Raw genomic sequence first — 14,100 nt, forward strand, 5'->3', positions numbered from 1 at the left:
GAATCATCGTAATTATCAAAAGTACTTAACACGTGTACTTCTCATATGCCAACCCCTGATCTAAGGGCTTGGCAGCTACTAATGTATTTAATTCTCACAACAACCCTAGGAAGTGAATACATTTATTATCTCTATTGTATAGATGACAGAGAGATGGAGGAAGACACGTGCTTCAAGAAATTAGTAGAGGGACTTCCCTGGTGGCACAGTGGTTAAGAATCCGCCTGCCAATGCAGGGGACACTGGTTCGATCCCTGGTCCGGGAAGACCCCACATGCCACGGAGCAACTAAGCCCGTGCACCACCACTACTCAGCCTGCATGCTGCAACTACTGATGCCCACGCACCCTAAAGCCCGTGCTCTGCAACAAGAGAAGCCACCACAATGAGAAGCCCGCGCAACGCAATGAAGAGTAGCCCCTGCTCGCCGCAACTAGAGAAAGCCCACACCGAACAACGAAGATCCCACACAGCCAAAAATAAATTAATTAATTAATTTAAAAAAATTAGTAGACAACAGATTTCTTTAGGAAATTCTCAGATATGCAAAGTGTATTTAGGTGCTGAAAAAACCCGATGCAAATCAGCATAATGAAATAAACCCTGGCCACTGCCGCCATTATATTACCTGCCTGGTCCCTGCAGGCTTCTAAACTTATGACCTCTCTACAGGATCCTCAGTGTTCTGAGATACATCAGCATTCCCCAAATGGGATCCTAGACTAGATCTGTCAAGTCCCTTCCAGCTCTAACCTTCTGTGATTTTATGTCGGTTCATACAATGTATCTAATTAGTTTGGGACCCTTTGGAGTGGAAACACACACACACAATGCATTGCAAGTTCACTTAGAGTTTAGAAAAGTGTTGTAGTCCCTGCAGGGGACCTGTGGTTGGTGACTAGACATCTGTGATATTCCAACTTCCTGCCAGGTGCTGCATTCACCTGTAACTTTCCTATCCCCTAAGGACATAAGTCAGGGGCTGTGTCTGGAGAATCCATCAGCTAAGGGTGGTCAAGGTATAATAGCATCGGACTCCAAAATGAGTCGGGAGGTAGGAGTGACAGAGACTTTACTGGGAGAGGGAATGGGGGAGCATAAGAATGCCAACTGAAAAGCTGAGGAAGAACAAAATAAAACTAGAGGCTCTGGGGTATAGTAAAGGTAGCCAGGCTAGAGTATATTATCAGGACTGCATTGAATTGCTGCAAAGGACAGAGTCTGGAGGAACCATACTTGTCCACCAGAGAAAGAGAAACCAGCTGAGGTCTCTGGAACTTGGCCTGGAGGCTTGTCTACAAGGGCCTTTTCTCTGCTTAATGGAGACCAGCCAGCAATTCACTAAGGAACAAATGGATTCATCTCTTTCCTGGTTACAATGTCAACCCAGCAAATACTCATGGGCATCTCCCTGTGCCAGTCCTTGGGCCAAGTGTTGGGCATGCAAAGGAACAAGAATGGGTCTCTACCCACAGAGGAGAAAGGCATGGAGCCCAGTACCTAGGATACAGCGCCATGCCTGAGAGGCCACAGGATTCCACCACGTGGGAGGAATCAGGACTGCAGGTGACATTACTCACTGTAATCTACAGTGTGAAAGTGACATGAAAGAAGGGCACAGTTGGCAGGGAGCACAGCAAAGGCAAGGCAGGGAGGTGGGCGAGGATACGGGGTGCTCAAGAGACGGCCAGCTTTCTGAGGTGGCTTGGCTAGGGGCTGAAATCACAGATGCCTGTAGGGTCAGGCCAATATTCTCAATGCAGGAAGTAAACACTTGATGGCTGGCACCACCAGCCAGAAGACTGAGTCAAACTGTTATCACATGCCCAAGGTCAAGGGGGTGGCCACTGGGGCTGTGTAGGAAGGCAGGTCTACACAGCCCCAGTGCTAAAGCTCCCTTTTATCAAGAGACTGAAATGTCCAGGTTTTTATGGTAAATCATTATTTTTAAATGTGGGAAAACACATCTGTGGACCCAGTTCAGCCCAGTATAAAACCTCTGGGCATGAGAGTGGGTGGGTGAGTGTCTAAAGATGAAGAGGGAGACCAACAGAGGGATAGGTGAAAGGAGGGGGACTGCTTCCCCAGGGAAATTCTCCGATTAAAGGTGCTATGTCCACAGGGCAATTGTTAAGGTTACAAGGGTCAGGCTGTTCAAAACCCCATGGGGTGGACTTCCCTGGTGGTCCAGTGGTTAAGACTTTGCCTCCCAATGCAGGGGTGAGGTTCCGTCCCTGGTTGGGGAGCTAAGATCCCACATGCCTAGCGGCCAAAAAACCAAAACCTGAAAGAGAAGCAATATTGTAACAAATTCAACAAAGACTTTAAAAATAGTCCCTTTAAAAATAGTCCACATGAAAAAAATCTTAAAAAGAAACACGACGCACAGGCTCCGCGGCCATGGCTCACGAGCCCAGCCGCTCCGCGGAATGTGGGATCTTCGCGGACCGGGGCATGAACCCGTGTTCCCTGCAGCAGCAGGCGGACTCTCAACCATTGCGCCACCAGGGAAGACCCAACAAACGCTTCCTTATTCCTACATGAAGTGCTCTGTGAACAGCTCCAAGCTCCTCCTTCCAACCAACCATGTTGCTCCTCGTAAGCCCCTCCTACATGGACATAGAGGAGCAGCCACAGGGTCAGATCCAGGAGAGAGCCGAGACAGTAGTCGAGGACAGTGTCTTTTAAACCAGCCTAACGGGCAAGCCTCACCCGCAGACTCACTCCCCAGGTGTGAGAACCTAGCCACACACTGGCAGGGACAGGGCTGGGCTGCGTCTTTGATGACACACTAGAGTGTAGACTTTATTCAGCTGAGTCCTGCTTCTGCCACCAACTAGCTGTGTGGTGTAAAATGAGCACAATTATGGTATCATATTGAGCTGTCTGAAGGACCAAACTGGGTCTTCTACAGCAGAAGTTGGCACACTTCTCCTGTGAAGGGCCAGACAGTAAATATTTTTGGCTTTGGGGGCCATCTGTTCCCTGTCACAATGAGTCAGATCTGCCACTGAAACATGAAAACAGCCATAGAGTGTTGGTGTGCATTTGTATGCAAATAGGTGTGGCTGTGTTCCAATAAAACTTTATTTACAAAAGCCAGCAGTGGACCAGAGTGCTTTGGGTGTGGGGAAGACCTTTACAAATGTTATCTTCCGGGGACCCCCATGTTGGACAATAGTTATCTGTTTATGTGGGGCTTTCTCACTCAACTATGAAGTTCTTCAGTGAAGAGAATAAATCCCCCCCACCACTTTTTTTTTTACCAGATTAAAACTAAAAGAACAAGTAAAGCACAGTATGGCACACAATGAAGTACGTAGAGGTTTTCAAAATTGTCCCAGTTAATACTAGAGCAGGACTGTAACTTCAAATGCCTACAGAGGCGACTTCCCTGGTGGTCCAGTGGCTAAGACTCCACGCTCCCAACACAGAGGGCCTGGGTTCAATTCCTGGTCAGGGCACTAGATCCTACAGGCCACAACTAAGAGTTCACATGCCACAACTGAAGATCCCCGCATGCAACAACGAAGATCCCGCATGCCGCAATTAAACCTGGCACAGACAGATAGATAGATAGATAGATAAATAAATAAATATTAAAAAAAAAAAAAAAAGCCTACAGGGGCCCAGGCAGGTACCAGAGGCAGTGAGGGAAGCCAGCCAGGTAGAGGCTGTGATGGATTGGAAAGGGCACCTCCCTTCTAGGGGGCAGTCTCCACTTAGCTCCAGCTGAGGGAACTCTTGCCATGCAGAATTTCAATTCAGTGTTAACTTTATTGCTTTTTATTGAGATTGATAAATCGACTTTACTGATATTTTAAGGAAAACACCATAATCAGATTTATGAGAAATCTCCCAATTTTTCAATGTTGACAACTAATTCAAAAAATTAAAAAACATTATGGGCCAAATAAATAGGCCTGTGGGCTGACTCAGCCCAAGACTCTCAGTGTGCAACCTCTGATATAGAGACTTCAGTTTTAAATTTGCTACATTTCTATTTTTTAGGGTTAAAAAATTTTAACTTACATGCTTTTGAAAAATCAACTTTAAAGAAGATTTGGAGAAGACTACAGTAAACTCCCATCTACTCTTCACCTGGATTCAATCTAATTCATCTTGATATCTCTGGATCCCAGTGCACAGAAGGAGATGAATGTGGTAATTGAAGGAATGCCCCCAAGAAAAATAAGCAAAACAGAGTGTGCCAAGTTCCTGCGAGCTAAAACGACAGGATGGAATGAATGCTGAGGAACAGCAAGGGAAAAGAAATCAATCAGATAAAAGGATGGAAGCAAAGGAGGAAGAACCGACACAAAGACTACATGGACCACATGTTTATTTTGCCTGCTGAATGCTTTCTATGTTTTATTTTATTGTTATTTTTTTTTGCTTGGTTTATTTTAAGTAGGAAGAGAAACAGACAAATCACCAGGAGCCCAGGTAAACACCACAAAAGAACAGAAAAGATCAGACACGGTGACTGGACTTTCAGCAAAACCTAACTAATTCAACCATCACCCATTTTGCAGTTTGGGATTATTTAGACAAGCTAGGCTAAATTTCATCTTGGCATTATTAATTCTTTGAGAAAGTCTGCTAGGCAAATGAACAGTATAAACAGGGGAGACATCGAATATTTGCTCTGGGGGGAACCAAAGCAAATGCCTAGCTTTAAAATCCTTTCTAATTATCTCCATGTGCTGAACTTTTGTCTAATTATTATGTTCCTGGAAAGCTGAGCAGAGTTTTTTTTTTTTTTCTCAGCCATCTCATATTTTAAAAGCAATGGGGGAAATTCGACTTTGACATAAAGATGAACATTTACATAGGCAGGAGACTCACATATTGCCAATTTACTTTCATGTAAATAAACATAGGCAGGAGACTCACACATTGCCAATTTACTTTCATGTAAATAAACCATGTCAAACACTGGGTTTTCTTTTAAACAGAGTGAGCTAATTGCAAAGATTATTATTTGTTAGAGAGCTTCACCATATTCCCTCCTTCCTCTTCTGTCAGCAATGCAGAAGAAGTCTGCACATTGGCAGGTAATGACAGCATCAGTTACCACATAGGTGTGCTTTTTATATGCCAGACTTGGTGTTAAGTGCATTCATGCACTTAACATTGAATTCACAATAATAGATTCACCAACGGATGGGCACACAAAACAAGGTAAGCTTCATCATCACCTCCACTTTATTGACAGGAAAACTGAGGCTCAAAGAGGTCAGAGTACACCGCTGGGATTCAAATCCAGGGCTATTTGGTCTGCAAAACCTATGAATATTACACCACGCTGCATTGCAGAGCCAGATAGAACCTGTTGAGTCAAACCCAATGAGCCAGAAAAAATATTGTGAAAAGCTATGCTGACTAGGACAGGAGGAATAAACTAAACTACAATCCAGTTTGGGGATACTTAGCAGACATTTAAGCTTTTGTGGGTTTAGGAAGTAAACACCTTTCTAACAAGGCTGGACTTGGCTTATCTATCTAGTTGGCTAGAATCAAAATTCATCAGAGTATGCCTCACTTTACCCAATAGATATATGCCTGGAAAATTGTGCAGAGATCAAAGTTTTAAAAATTGCAAAGGAAAAAAAAATTGCAAAGGAAAAAGGGATCCTTTGAATGCTAAATCTGATCTTAGGGCAAACACTTTCTTAGAACAAATTTTTCCTTTTTGTAACCAATCTGAAAATGGACAAGTTCCTCCACTGGGCCATAATGCTCAGGAGCACTGAGATAATAACAGTTAGAACTGACTGAACAGACTTCTTGAAAATGGTCTACAGCAATGTTTCTCAAAGTGTGTTCCACAGATCCTGGGAGGAAGAGGGGTTCCCAAGGACAAGTATTATCTTCATCATAATTCTAAGACTTTTTCATTGTGTTGGTATCTGCACTGATGATGCAAAAACAACAGTAGGTAAAACTACTGATAGCTTGAGTGGCTACAAGGCAGCGGCACCAAACCGTATCAGTAGTCATTATACTCTTTAGTGCCATGTGCTGACAATAAAAAACCAAAAAAACATTTTCACTTAAGAATGTCCTGATGAAACAGTAAAAATTAATTTGATTAAACCTGAACCCATGAGAACACATCTTTTAAATATTTTGTGTGAAAAAATGCAAAGTACACATAAAGCACTTCTGCTATAAGCCAAAGTACAACAGTTGATCCTAGAAAACACTTGTGTGTTTAAGTTGCCAGCTGAAGTAGCCACATATTGTATCAAATGTCATGTCTACTTGAATGAACAACTAGTGGACAAACTATAGTTATTCAGACGTGAGTATCTGGCAGACATTTTCTTAAATACAAAAGTGAGCATGTCACTTCAAGGAAACAACTGATGGTATTTGTTGTCAATGATAAAATTCAAGCTTTCAAGTGAAAACAAGTAGGAAACTTGTTTCCAGTACTTTGAGTTTAATAGCTTTCCAATACTTAAACTCTTTTTTTTTTAAAAAGGGATACGAAGGAATGTGATTTTTTGATATTGTGTAATGACATGCCATTTAATATTGTATTTCCAATGTCAACATTTAGAAGATCTGCATAACTCAGTGAACTTTCCAAATGACCAATGCCTAACGTTACGGAATCATACATGGGTAAAAGATGCAATCAAAGGGCAAGATAGACCAATGGGCTTTAATGTAACAGAGTACAAACAAAAGTTCACCAATATGGTTTCAGATGCCACATTGTGACTAACCTTTGAGAAATTACCACTTGCTAAGTCTCAGAATACTATCAAAGAAGAATGTTTACAGCTATCTGAAAAGACAATTAAAATACTCCCTGTTCCAAAAAAAATGTCTGTGTGAGGCCCCATTTTCTTCAAATATATCAGCCAAAATAACAACACAACAGTTTGGTTGCTGAAGCAGAAACGAGTCTAGCTATTTCCTATTAAACCAGATATTAAAGAGATTTAAGAAACTCTAAAACAATATCATGCTTCCTACTAACCTTTCTGGTGGGAAATATAGCCACTTTTCAATAAAAAGTATTATTTATGTTCAGAAGTAATGCATTCATTATTGCTTTTAAATGAGTTGATAAATGACAAATGTCTTAAGATTTTCTTGGCTTTAATTTCTGATATGGTAAATATCAAAGGTATAATACACACAAAGCTCTCTTGAGGTAAGAGCATAAAGGCATCCTGAGACCAGAAAGATCTGAGTACTGTTGTTCTACAGCAACATTACATTGACCTTTCCACTGGGCAAACTGGTGAATGACATTTTATACTACCTCTGAAGTACAAAGGGCAAAGATGTCTTTTAAGCACATAACAGATTGTTCAATTAAAATTTTTTTCCACACTGTGTTAAGCAGATATCACAAAAGAACAACATTTCCCAGAAGTTAGGCACAGTGGTATAATGAGAAAAATTATGTGGATTCTGGCCGACTCTTCCCCTTTATAAAATGAGATATCAGGGTAGCCTATTTTTAGAATCATAGAATTCTATGATTCTTATCGGGGATCCCTAAATGATGTCCCACAGGCTGCATCTGGCCTTCAGACTGATTGGCCATTGTGGCATTTTGAGAAGCACCCCAGGAAACTAATTGGTTGGAGCTGAGTGAGAAGCTTCCCTTTCAGAAAAGAAATTGACTTTTAATCAGAAAAGAAATTGACTTTTAATCACAGCCCAATCCAGCCCACCAGACTTGCCCCTGCAAATATCTGCATTTGCAACTTCTGGAATGAAGGGCTTCTAAAATCCCCTTCAAATCTCAAACTCCCTAATTCAGCTCCAGAGACAGTGTCCGGGTTCCTTACTCAGTCTGCCACTTGATGACTTTGATTTGGGGCAAGATACTTCACTTCTCTGAGCCTCAGTGTCCTCATCTGTAAAATGGGATAACACTGACCTCAAAAGACTGTTGTGACGCTTATCGAGTTGCTTGACAACATTTAGAGTTCCTGGCACTGAACAGTATCATTAACATCAAAGCACAGAAAGAGAGTCTCCCGCGCATCCCCCTTACCAAGTCCCATTTCCCAGTAGCTGATGACTGCATTCCCCATGATGATGCTTACTTCCATACCAACTCCTGTATTCCACAGTTCCACGCCCCGGGATACACAAGAACCCACCCCCCACCTCTATTTGTCTTTCCCACCCTAAACCAAGATAAATGGAATACTGCCTGCCATATCAGTAAACAAAGGATGTCACAGTCATCAGCAATTGCAGCCCTCAAACAGGAGCCGGTGAGCCCTGAGGGAACTCGGGAAGAAAAAGAATATCTGCCATTTAGCACCCATCAGACTGCAGCCACTCCCTACATACTGAACCCAAATAGCTGAGGTGCACATCAAAGGAATGATTTCAGTGAGCCCAGACTCTTGCATCTTCCCATACACAGAAAAGCGCTGAATTCCTTAACTTGGGATATCTGGCTTTCTTTAATTAACAATAATCTTTCGACGTTCAGACTCTTGCATCTTCCCATACACAGAAAAGCGCTAAATTCCTTAACTTGGGATATCTGGTTTTCTTTAATTAACAATAACCTTTTGACGTTCAGACTACCTGCCCTTTGTTGCAAAACTCCTATATATCCGGGCTCCCCCCACTTGCCTCCTCCGAGCAGTTCTCTCAGGTTACTTGAGATGCTGCCTAGCGGGGTTGAAGTTCTAAAAACTCCCACCAAGTGAAACATAACTCTCAACTTTTAGGTTGTGAATAATTTTTCAGTCGACAACCTTTCCTCTGATGCCCTGGCCAGTACGCGGTTCCAACACAACCACAGGCAGCACAGTGACCAAATCACTGACCACTCCCCCCAGCCTCCTCTTCCCATCCCGGACCACTAAGGCTCCCTTTCCCTCAGACGGAGACCACCTTGGGTCAGGCAGTGGTGGTCCAGGGGTCTGTGGCCTAGGGCTCTGCCCGGGTCGGGGGGACCCTCAGGCGAGATGGGAGAGTAACTGCCCGACCTCCCGGGGGGGCCCATGAACACTCACCGTCCATCCCTAGAGGCGGCGGTTCCGGGTGCTCGAACCGGAAGCGGCCTCTACACTGTTTGCAGTTCCCCTGGTTACTGCGGGGCTCCGGACCAATGGCAATGGAGTTACACGGAATGAACCCGCCCCCAAAGGGAGTGACAGCACGACCATGCTCTGGAACTCCTCCTCCGGTCCCCGGATCCGCTCCGCCTCCCTGGCTGCCAGTCGTTGTGCGCAGGCGCTCTGGACCAGGGCCCTTGGCGGCGTGGTGCGCAGGCGCCCCGGGTGCTGCCAACTGAAGTAGCAATGGACGCGCTGGAGTCGTTGTTGGACGAGGTGGCCCTGGAGGGGCTTGATGGCTTGTGTCTTCCCGCGCTTTGGAGCCGTCTGGAGACGCGAGTGCCGCCCTTCCCGCTGCCTCTGGAGCCCTACACGCAGGAGTTTCTGTGGCGGGCTCTTGCCACGCACCCGGGCATCAGCTTCTACGAGGAGCCTCGGGAGAGACCAGATCTCCAGCTCCAAGACCGGTCAGCGGCCTGGCTCTGCGGGCGGGCGGGGGCACAGACCCGGGTCTGATGGAGCTGCGAGGGGGCCAGGTTCTTACGAGAGGGGAGAAAAAGGAGTGGAGCGGAAGAAAGACCCGGAGTCTGATGGAGGCGCAGAGAAAGGCTGATTTGGGGTCCCTCAGGCCTGGCAGGACCCAGGCGTCTGATGGAGTTTGGGGGGGGTCATCTGGTGATGTTCCATTATGTTCGTGTGTGTTTGGAGTGGTGGTGAGCAGGGCTGGGAGGATATTCTTTGGGTTTCAGAGAGTATTTCCTCTGAAGTGGAGCTTAGGATTGCAGCAGGAAGGCTGTTCAGCTCAAGACTGGAGGCAGTTGAGTTCTACAGAACAGCATTCATTCAGTGCTGGATTAGAGAGCCTAAGGCAACTAGAGATCTTCACGTCGGCAAGCTTAGCAACAACAAGAACAATAATAATAGCTAACATTTATTTAGTGCTCGTTATGGCCTCGTACTATTCTAAGATCTTGTTCCTGGAGTTTCAGGAGACTGAACCCACTTCATTCTCACAGTGACTCTGTGAGGAAGGTGCTCTTAGCTTCCCCATTTTTTTCTTTTTTTGGCTGTGCCACGGGGCTTGCGGGATCTCAGTTCCCCATTCAGCACCGAGTCCTCACCACTGGACTGCCAGGGAATTCCCAGTTATCTTCCCCATTTTGCAGAGAAGGAAACTGAGTGATAGAGATTAAGTAACCCGTCCAAAGTTATGGATATTGTAAGTGACTGAGTGTTGACTCAACCCAGGCCGTCTGTCTCCCAAGTCTGTGCTCTTAAGCCATATTGTGAGGGTCGGGAGGGGTTCCCAGAGGTAATACTGTCTAAAACAAGACTTAAAGGTTGGATTTAGGTAGCCAGTTGGCAGAGTATTCCAAAGGAAGAGAAGTACTTTAAGTTGGGTTGAAGTGTAGAACTGGAGATAGTGAATGAGGAATAATAGTTCACATATGTTTATTGTAAGCAGGAACTGTTCTAAGATCCTTACGTATAGCAAGTTATTTAAGTCTTACAACAACTTTAGGAGCTGGATATTCTTATCCCCATTTTCCTGAAGAGAAAATTGAGACGCAGAGAGGGTCATCAACCCAGAATCTGAACCCAGACTGGGAGAAAGTGGTACCAAGGAGGGGAAGGAGGGACTTTATTGGAGGTGGGGAGTGGCAGTCATAACTTTAGATTTTTTTTTTTTTTTTTTTGCGGTACGCGGGCCTCTCACTGTTGGGGCGTCTCCCGTTGCGGAGCACAGGCTCCAGACGCGCAGGCTCAGTGGCCATGGCTCACGGGCCCAGCCGCTCCGCGGCATGTGGGATCTTCCCGGACCGGGGCACGAACCTGTGTCCCCTGCATCGGCAGGCGGACTCTCAACCACTGCGCCACCAGGGAAGCCCATAACTTTAGTTTTGATCTTATCAAATCTGAGGCGTATACAGTTGAAGGCAGGATTAGTGTTTGGGGGAAAAACAGGACTGAGGATTTGATGGTGAGAATTGTTAACGTGCAAATGATAATTGAAACCATAAAAATGGATGGAAGTAGAAGAGGGATAACTAGAGAGATGTGGAAAGGTATCATCTTAAAGTAGGGAAGCCTTGAGTCATTAAGTCCAAACTTGATGGTTTGGAGACCAGGCACTGGATTGGGGGGAAAACAAAAGGCCATGACTTGGGCCAGGAAGGTGGTTCTGGTTTCAGCATTCAGCGTCCGGGGTGGATTCAGAGGCTCCTAGAAAAATCTCTTGTCTGGGATAGAGAGGCAGGGATGCTGCTTGTTAAGATGACCTGCGTTTGGAAGACGGGTGCGACCAGGTGATCGCGCTTACTCTCTCCGACTTCTGCCAGAGGTTGTCAGAAGAACACGCCAAACGTGTTATTTCTGAGGCTGGGCTGTGGTTTGATATCTGTGATCTCCCCCTTAGGTATGAAGAAATTGATTTGGAAACTGGCATTTTGGAGTCCAGGAGGGACCCGGTCCCTTTGGAGGATGTCTACCCCATTCATATGATCTTGGAGAATAAAGATGGCATCCAGGGCTCATGCCAGTACTTTAAGGAGAGGAAAAACATTACCAGTGACATCAGGACCAAGACGTTACAGCCCCGCTGTACGATGGTAGAAGCCTTTGGCAGGTAACTGATTTGCATCATGGGAAACTTGTGGGCATCTTCATGCTTTAAGTTGGGGGTGTGGTCAGAGCACCACAACTGGCGTGCCGCCCTCGTGCCCATCAGAGTGCGTCGGCCCTACCCCAAGCCAGTCCTCAGCCTTTACCACTCCCCTCCTCTTGGGGCTAGTTTTGCTGGGGGGTGGGGTGGGGCGCTGCCTTTCTTTTTCCCTTTGTGTCCACAGGCCGCCTGGCCCTTTGGGCAGGGCAGGCAGCTGTCATTTGGATTGGTGCCTTTCGCTCTCTTGTCCAGGCTGCGTCCTCTGCTGCCCAGCCGTAGTTTTGTGAGTCTTCAGTCAGGGTCCCAATTTCCCAGGCTGCCTCAAGCCCCTCGCTCCATCCCCACCTCCCTTCCTAGTTGACAGAACAGGGAGAAGCTTCCAGTGTGAACTCTTCTAGTTGCCACCGTCTTCCTCAGCTTGCAGGCTTGCCCGTATTTCTCTCCCCCTCCCTCACCTCAGGGGGGATGGGAAGCCTGGCCCTGCCTCGGGCAGTCATCTGGATGCTTCTCTTCCTCCGTTTCCCCCTGTACCTCGTGCTCTTTCTCACCTCTGTCAGCTAGCTCCTCTTTCTCCTTTATTTGCAGCTTTTGCCTGTTGACCAGTACTTTCTCGTCAGCCCATTACCATGGCTCGTTCATCTTAAAACAAGACCCTCTTGGCCTTGGATCCCCCGTAGCTGTGATTCTGTTGCTGCAGCCATGCTTCTTGGAAGAAACAGCTATACTCACTTCTTCTCCCTCTTGACCTCCCCTCCCCTCCTCTGGCTCTGGAGCTTTGCAGCTTCTGCTTCCTGACCCTCCCCCACCCGGCTTCCTGCTAGCTCAGGAAGAGCTCTCCCTGGTGACTGCACACACGCTCTCTTCACACACATAGGCCTGAACTGGGGCTCCTCGTACATGTCATTCCATGACCTTGACCACAGTTATCAAATCCCAGAGTAAGTGTTCCTTTTCTTGTCTTTCTCTTCAGTAGACTCTGAGCTCCGTGAAGGCAGATGCAGTTTTTATTTATCTTGGCATCTCCGGTACCTTGCGTGGCGCTTCGTCAGTGTTGGATAACCTCTGTGATGACCAGGGTCAGCAAAGTGGGCCTCGGGCGGGAGTCCTAGAGTTAGCTACTGGGAGATGTTGGAGTTCTGATAGGACAGGGGAGTAGACCACGCTGAACACAGTCTTAAAGCAGCAAATCAGCTCCCCTGTTTTCAAACTTTTCTCTTCTCAGCTGACCTCTTGCAATTTAACGTAATGAGCCTGTTTCGAGACAGAGAACACAGGTCCTAAGTTTGTAACACACAGACACAGAAAAGTAGACTTTCTGTCCGTCACGTGTATTCACAGCCTAACATTCTTTTTGAAGATGGACCATACAGACCCTGTGACTATGCAGAAGACTAATTATGGGTCACAGGCAATGTGAAAGAAGCTGCAGTTAAATGAAAATGTAGACATGGCAATGGGCGGTTCCTCCTCTTTTTCCTTTTTGCCTGTTCAGTGGGAGCAATAAAGTCATCTGGTATTGGGTGGCAAGGGGGGGCCAAGAGGAGGAACCGTCAGACTGAGCGGTGTGACTGCAGACAGGCCTTGCGATCAGGCATCTGTAAACCACAGGCTGGGAGCAGTTGATGGTGGCTCTAGGTGGGAGGGGTTGGGAGCCCTTGGGCTCTAATATGGACCCTTGGTGACTCATTCCCCTGGGAGAGGGAGCTCCTCCAGCTGGTGCGTCTCCATGCCAAGGAGTGAGTGCAGATGGCTTCTCTGCCAGCCCACCCTTGTGGGATCTCTGGCAGGGCCAGGACCTGAGACAGTCTGCACAAGATGGCCATTTAAGTCAGCAGCTAAGGCCCCAGGGTGGAGTCTCCATCCTCAGCGCCGTAGACTGTTCGACCTCAGCAGAGAAGTCAGTTTTCCCAGCTGCGACATCTCGAAGCACCTGGCTGGGAAGCGTTCTTGGCCTCTTTTTCGGGCATTATTTTTCACACACCAAGACAGTAGGAGGAACTAATGATTTGTCCCAAGGCTGGTCTCCAACAGGCTGCAGGCCCACTGATGACACAGGGCACTGTTTTTGATTCTGAAGTTTGTTTTATCCATCCAGTTCAGTAGGCGAGTTTGTTCACTTATTAGATATTTACAGAGACCCTGCTGTGCCCCAGAACCATTCTAGGCCCTGAGGATGTCTTGGGGACCCTGATGACAACCTGCCCCCTCTTAGGGCGCTTATTGCAGAAATGTGTACCCAAAAAAGCGGCCATTTCTGAGAGTGCCAGGTGCCATGGAGAGTCTGGAAATGGTCAGAGGCGGGGGATAGACTCTGGTTAGCATTTTCAGGAAGACCTGAGGTGTTGGTATCTGAGCAGTGGCCTGAATGATGAGAATCAGTGGCCTGAA

The 14,100-nt window shown here is 46.4% G+C and overlaps 2 protein-coding genes across 4 annotated transcripts in view; one reads left to right on the forward strand and one right to left on the reverse strand.

Moving 5' to 3' along the window:
* Nucleotides 1–9,067, reverse strand: part of KATNIP (katanin interacting protein) — a 195,069-nt gene extending 186,002 nt beyond the window's left edge. For all 3 annotated transcript variants that reach the window (XM_081256320.1, XM_081256319.1, XM_081256321.1), the window contains exon 1: nucleotides 9,009–9,067. In XM_081256320.1, coding sequence (XP_081112446.1) covers nucleotides 9,009–9,015 — 7 coding nt within the window. In that variant the 5' untranslated portion in view covers nucleotides 9,016–9,067. The remainder of the gene's footprint in view (nucleotides 1–9,008) is intronic.
* Nucleotides 9,068–9,256: 189 nt separating this feature from the next.
* GTF3C1 (general transcription factor IIIC subunit 1) overlaps nucleotides 9,257–14,100 on the forward strand; it is a 72,263-nt gene continuing 67,419 nt past the window's right edge. Inside the window, exons 1-2 of the mRNA XM_081257938.1 lie at nucleotides 9,257–9,517; nucleotides 11,467–11,676. Of these exons, the coding sequence (XP_081114064.1) occupies nucleotides 9,297–9,517; nucleotides 11,467–11,676 (431 nt within the window). The 5' untranslated portion in view covers nucleotides 9,257–9,296. The remainder of the gene's footprint in view (nucleotides 9,518–11,466; nucleotides 11,677–14,100) is intronic.

This window comes from Mesoplodon bidens (genome assembly GCF_964165515.1).
Source record: "Mesoplodon bidens genome assembly, chromosome: 15".
NCBI classification, from domain to species: domain Eukaryota; kingdom Metazoa; phylum Chordata; class Mammalia; order Artiodactyla; family Ziphiidae; genus Mesoplodon; species Mesoplodon bidens.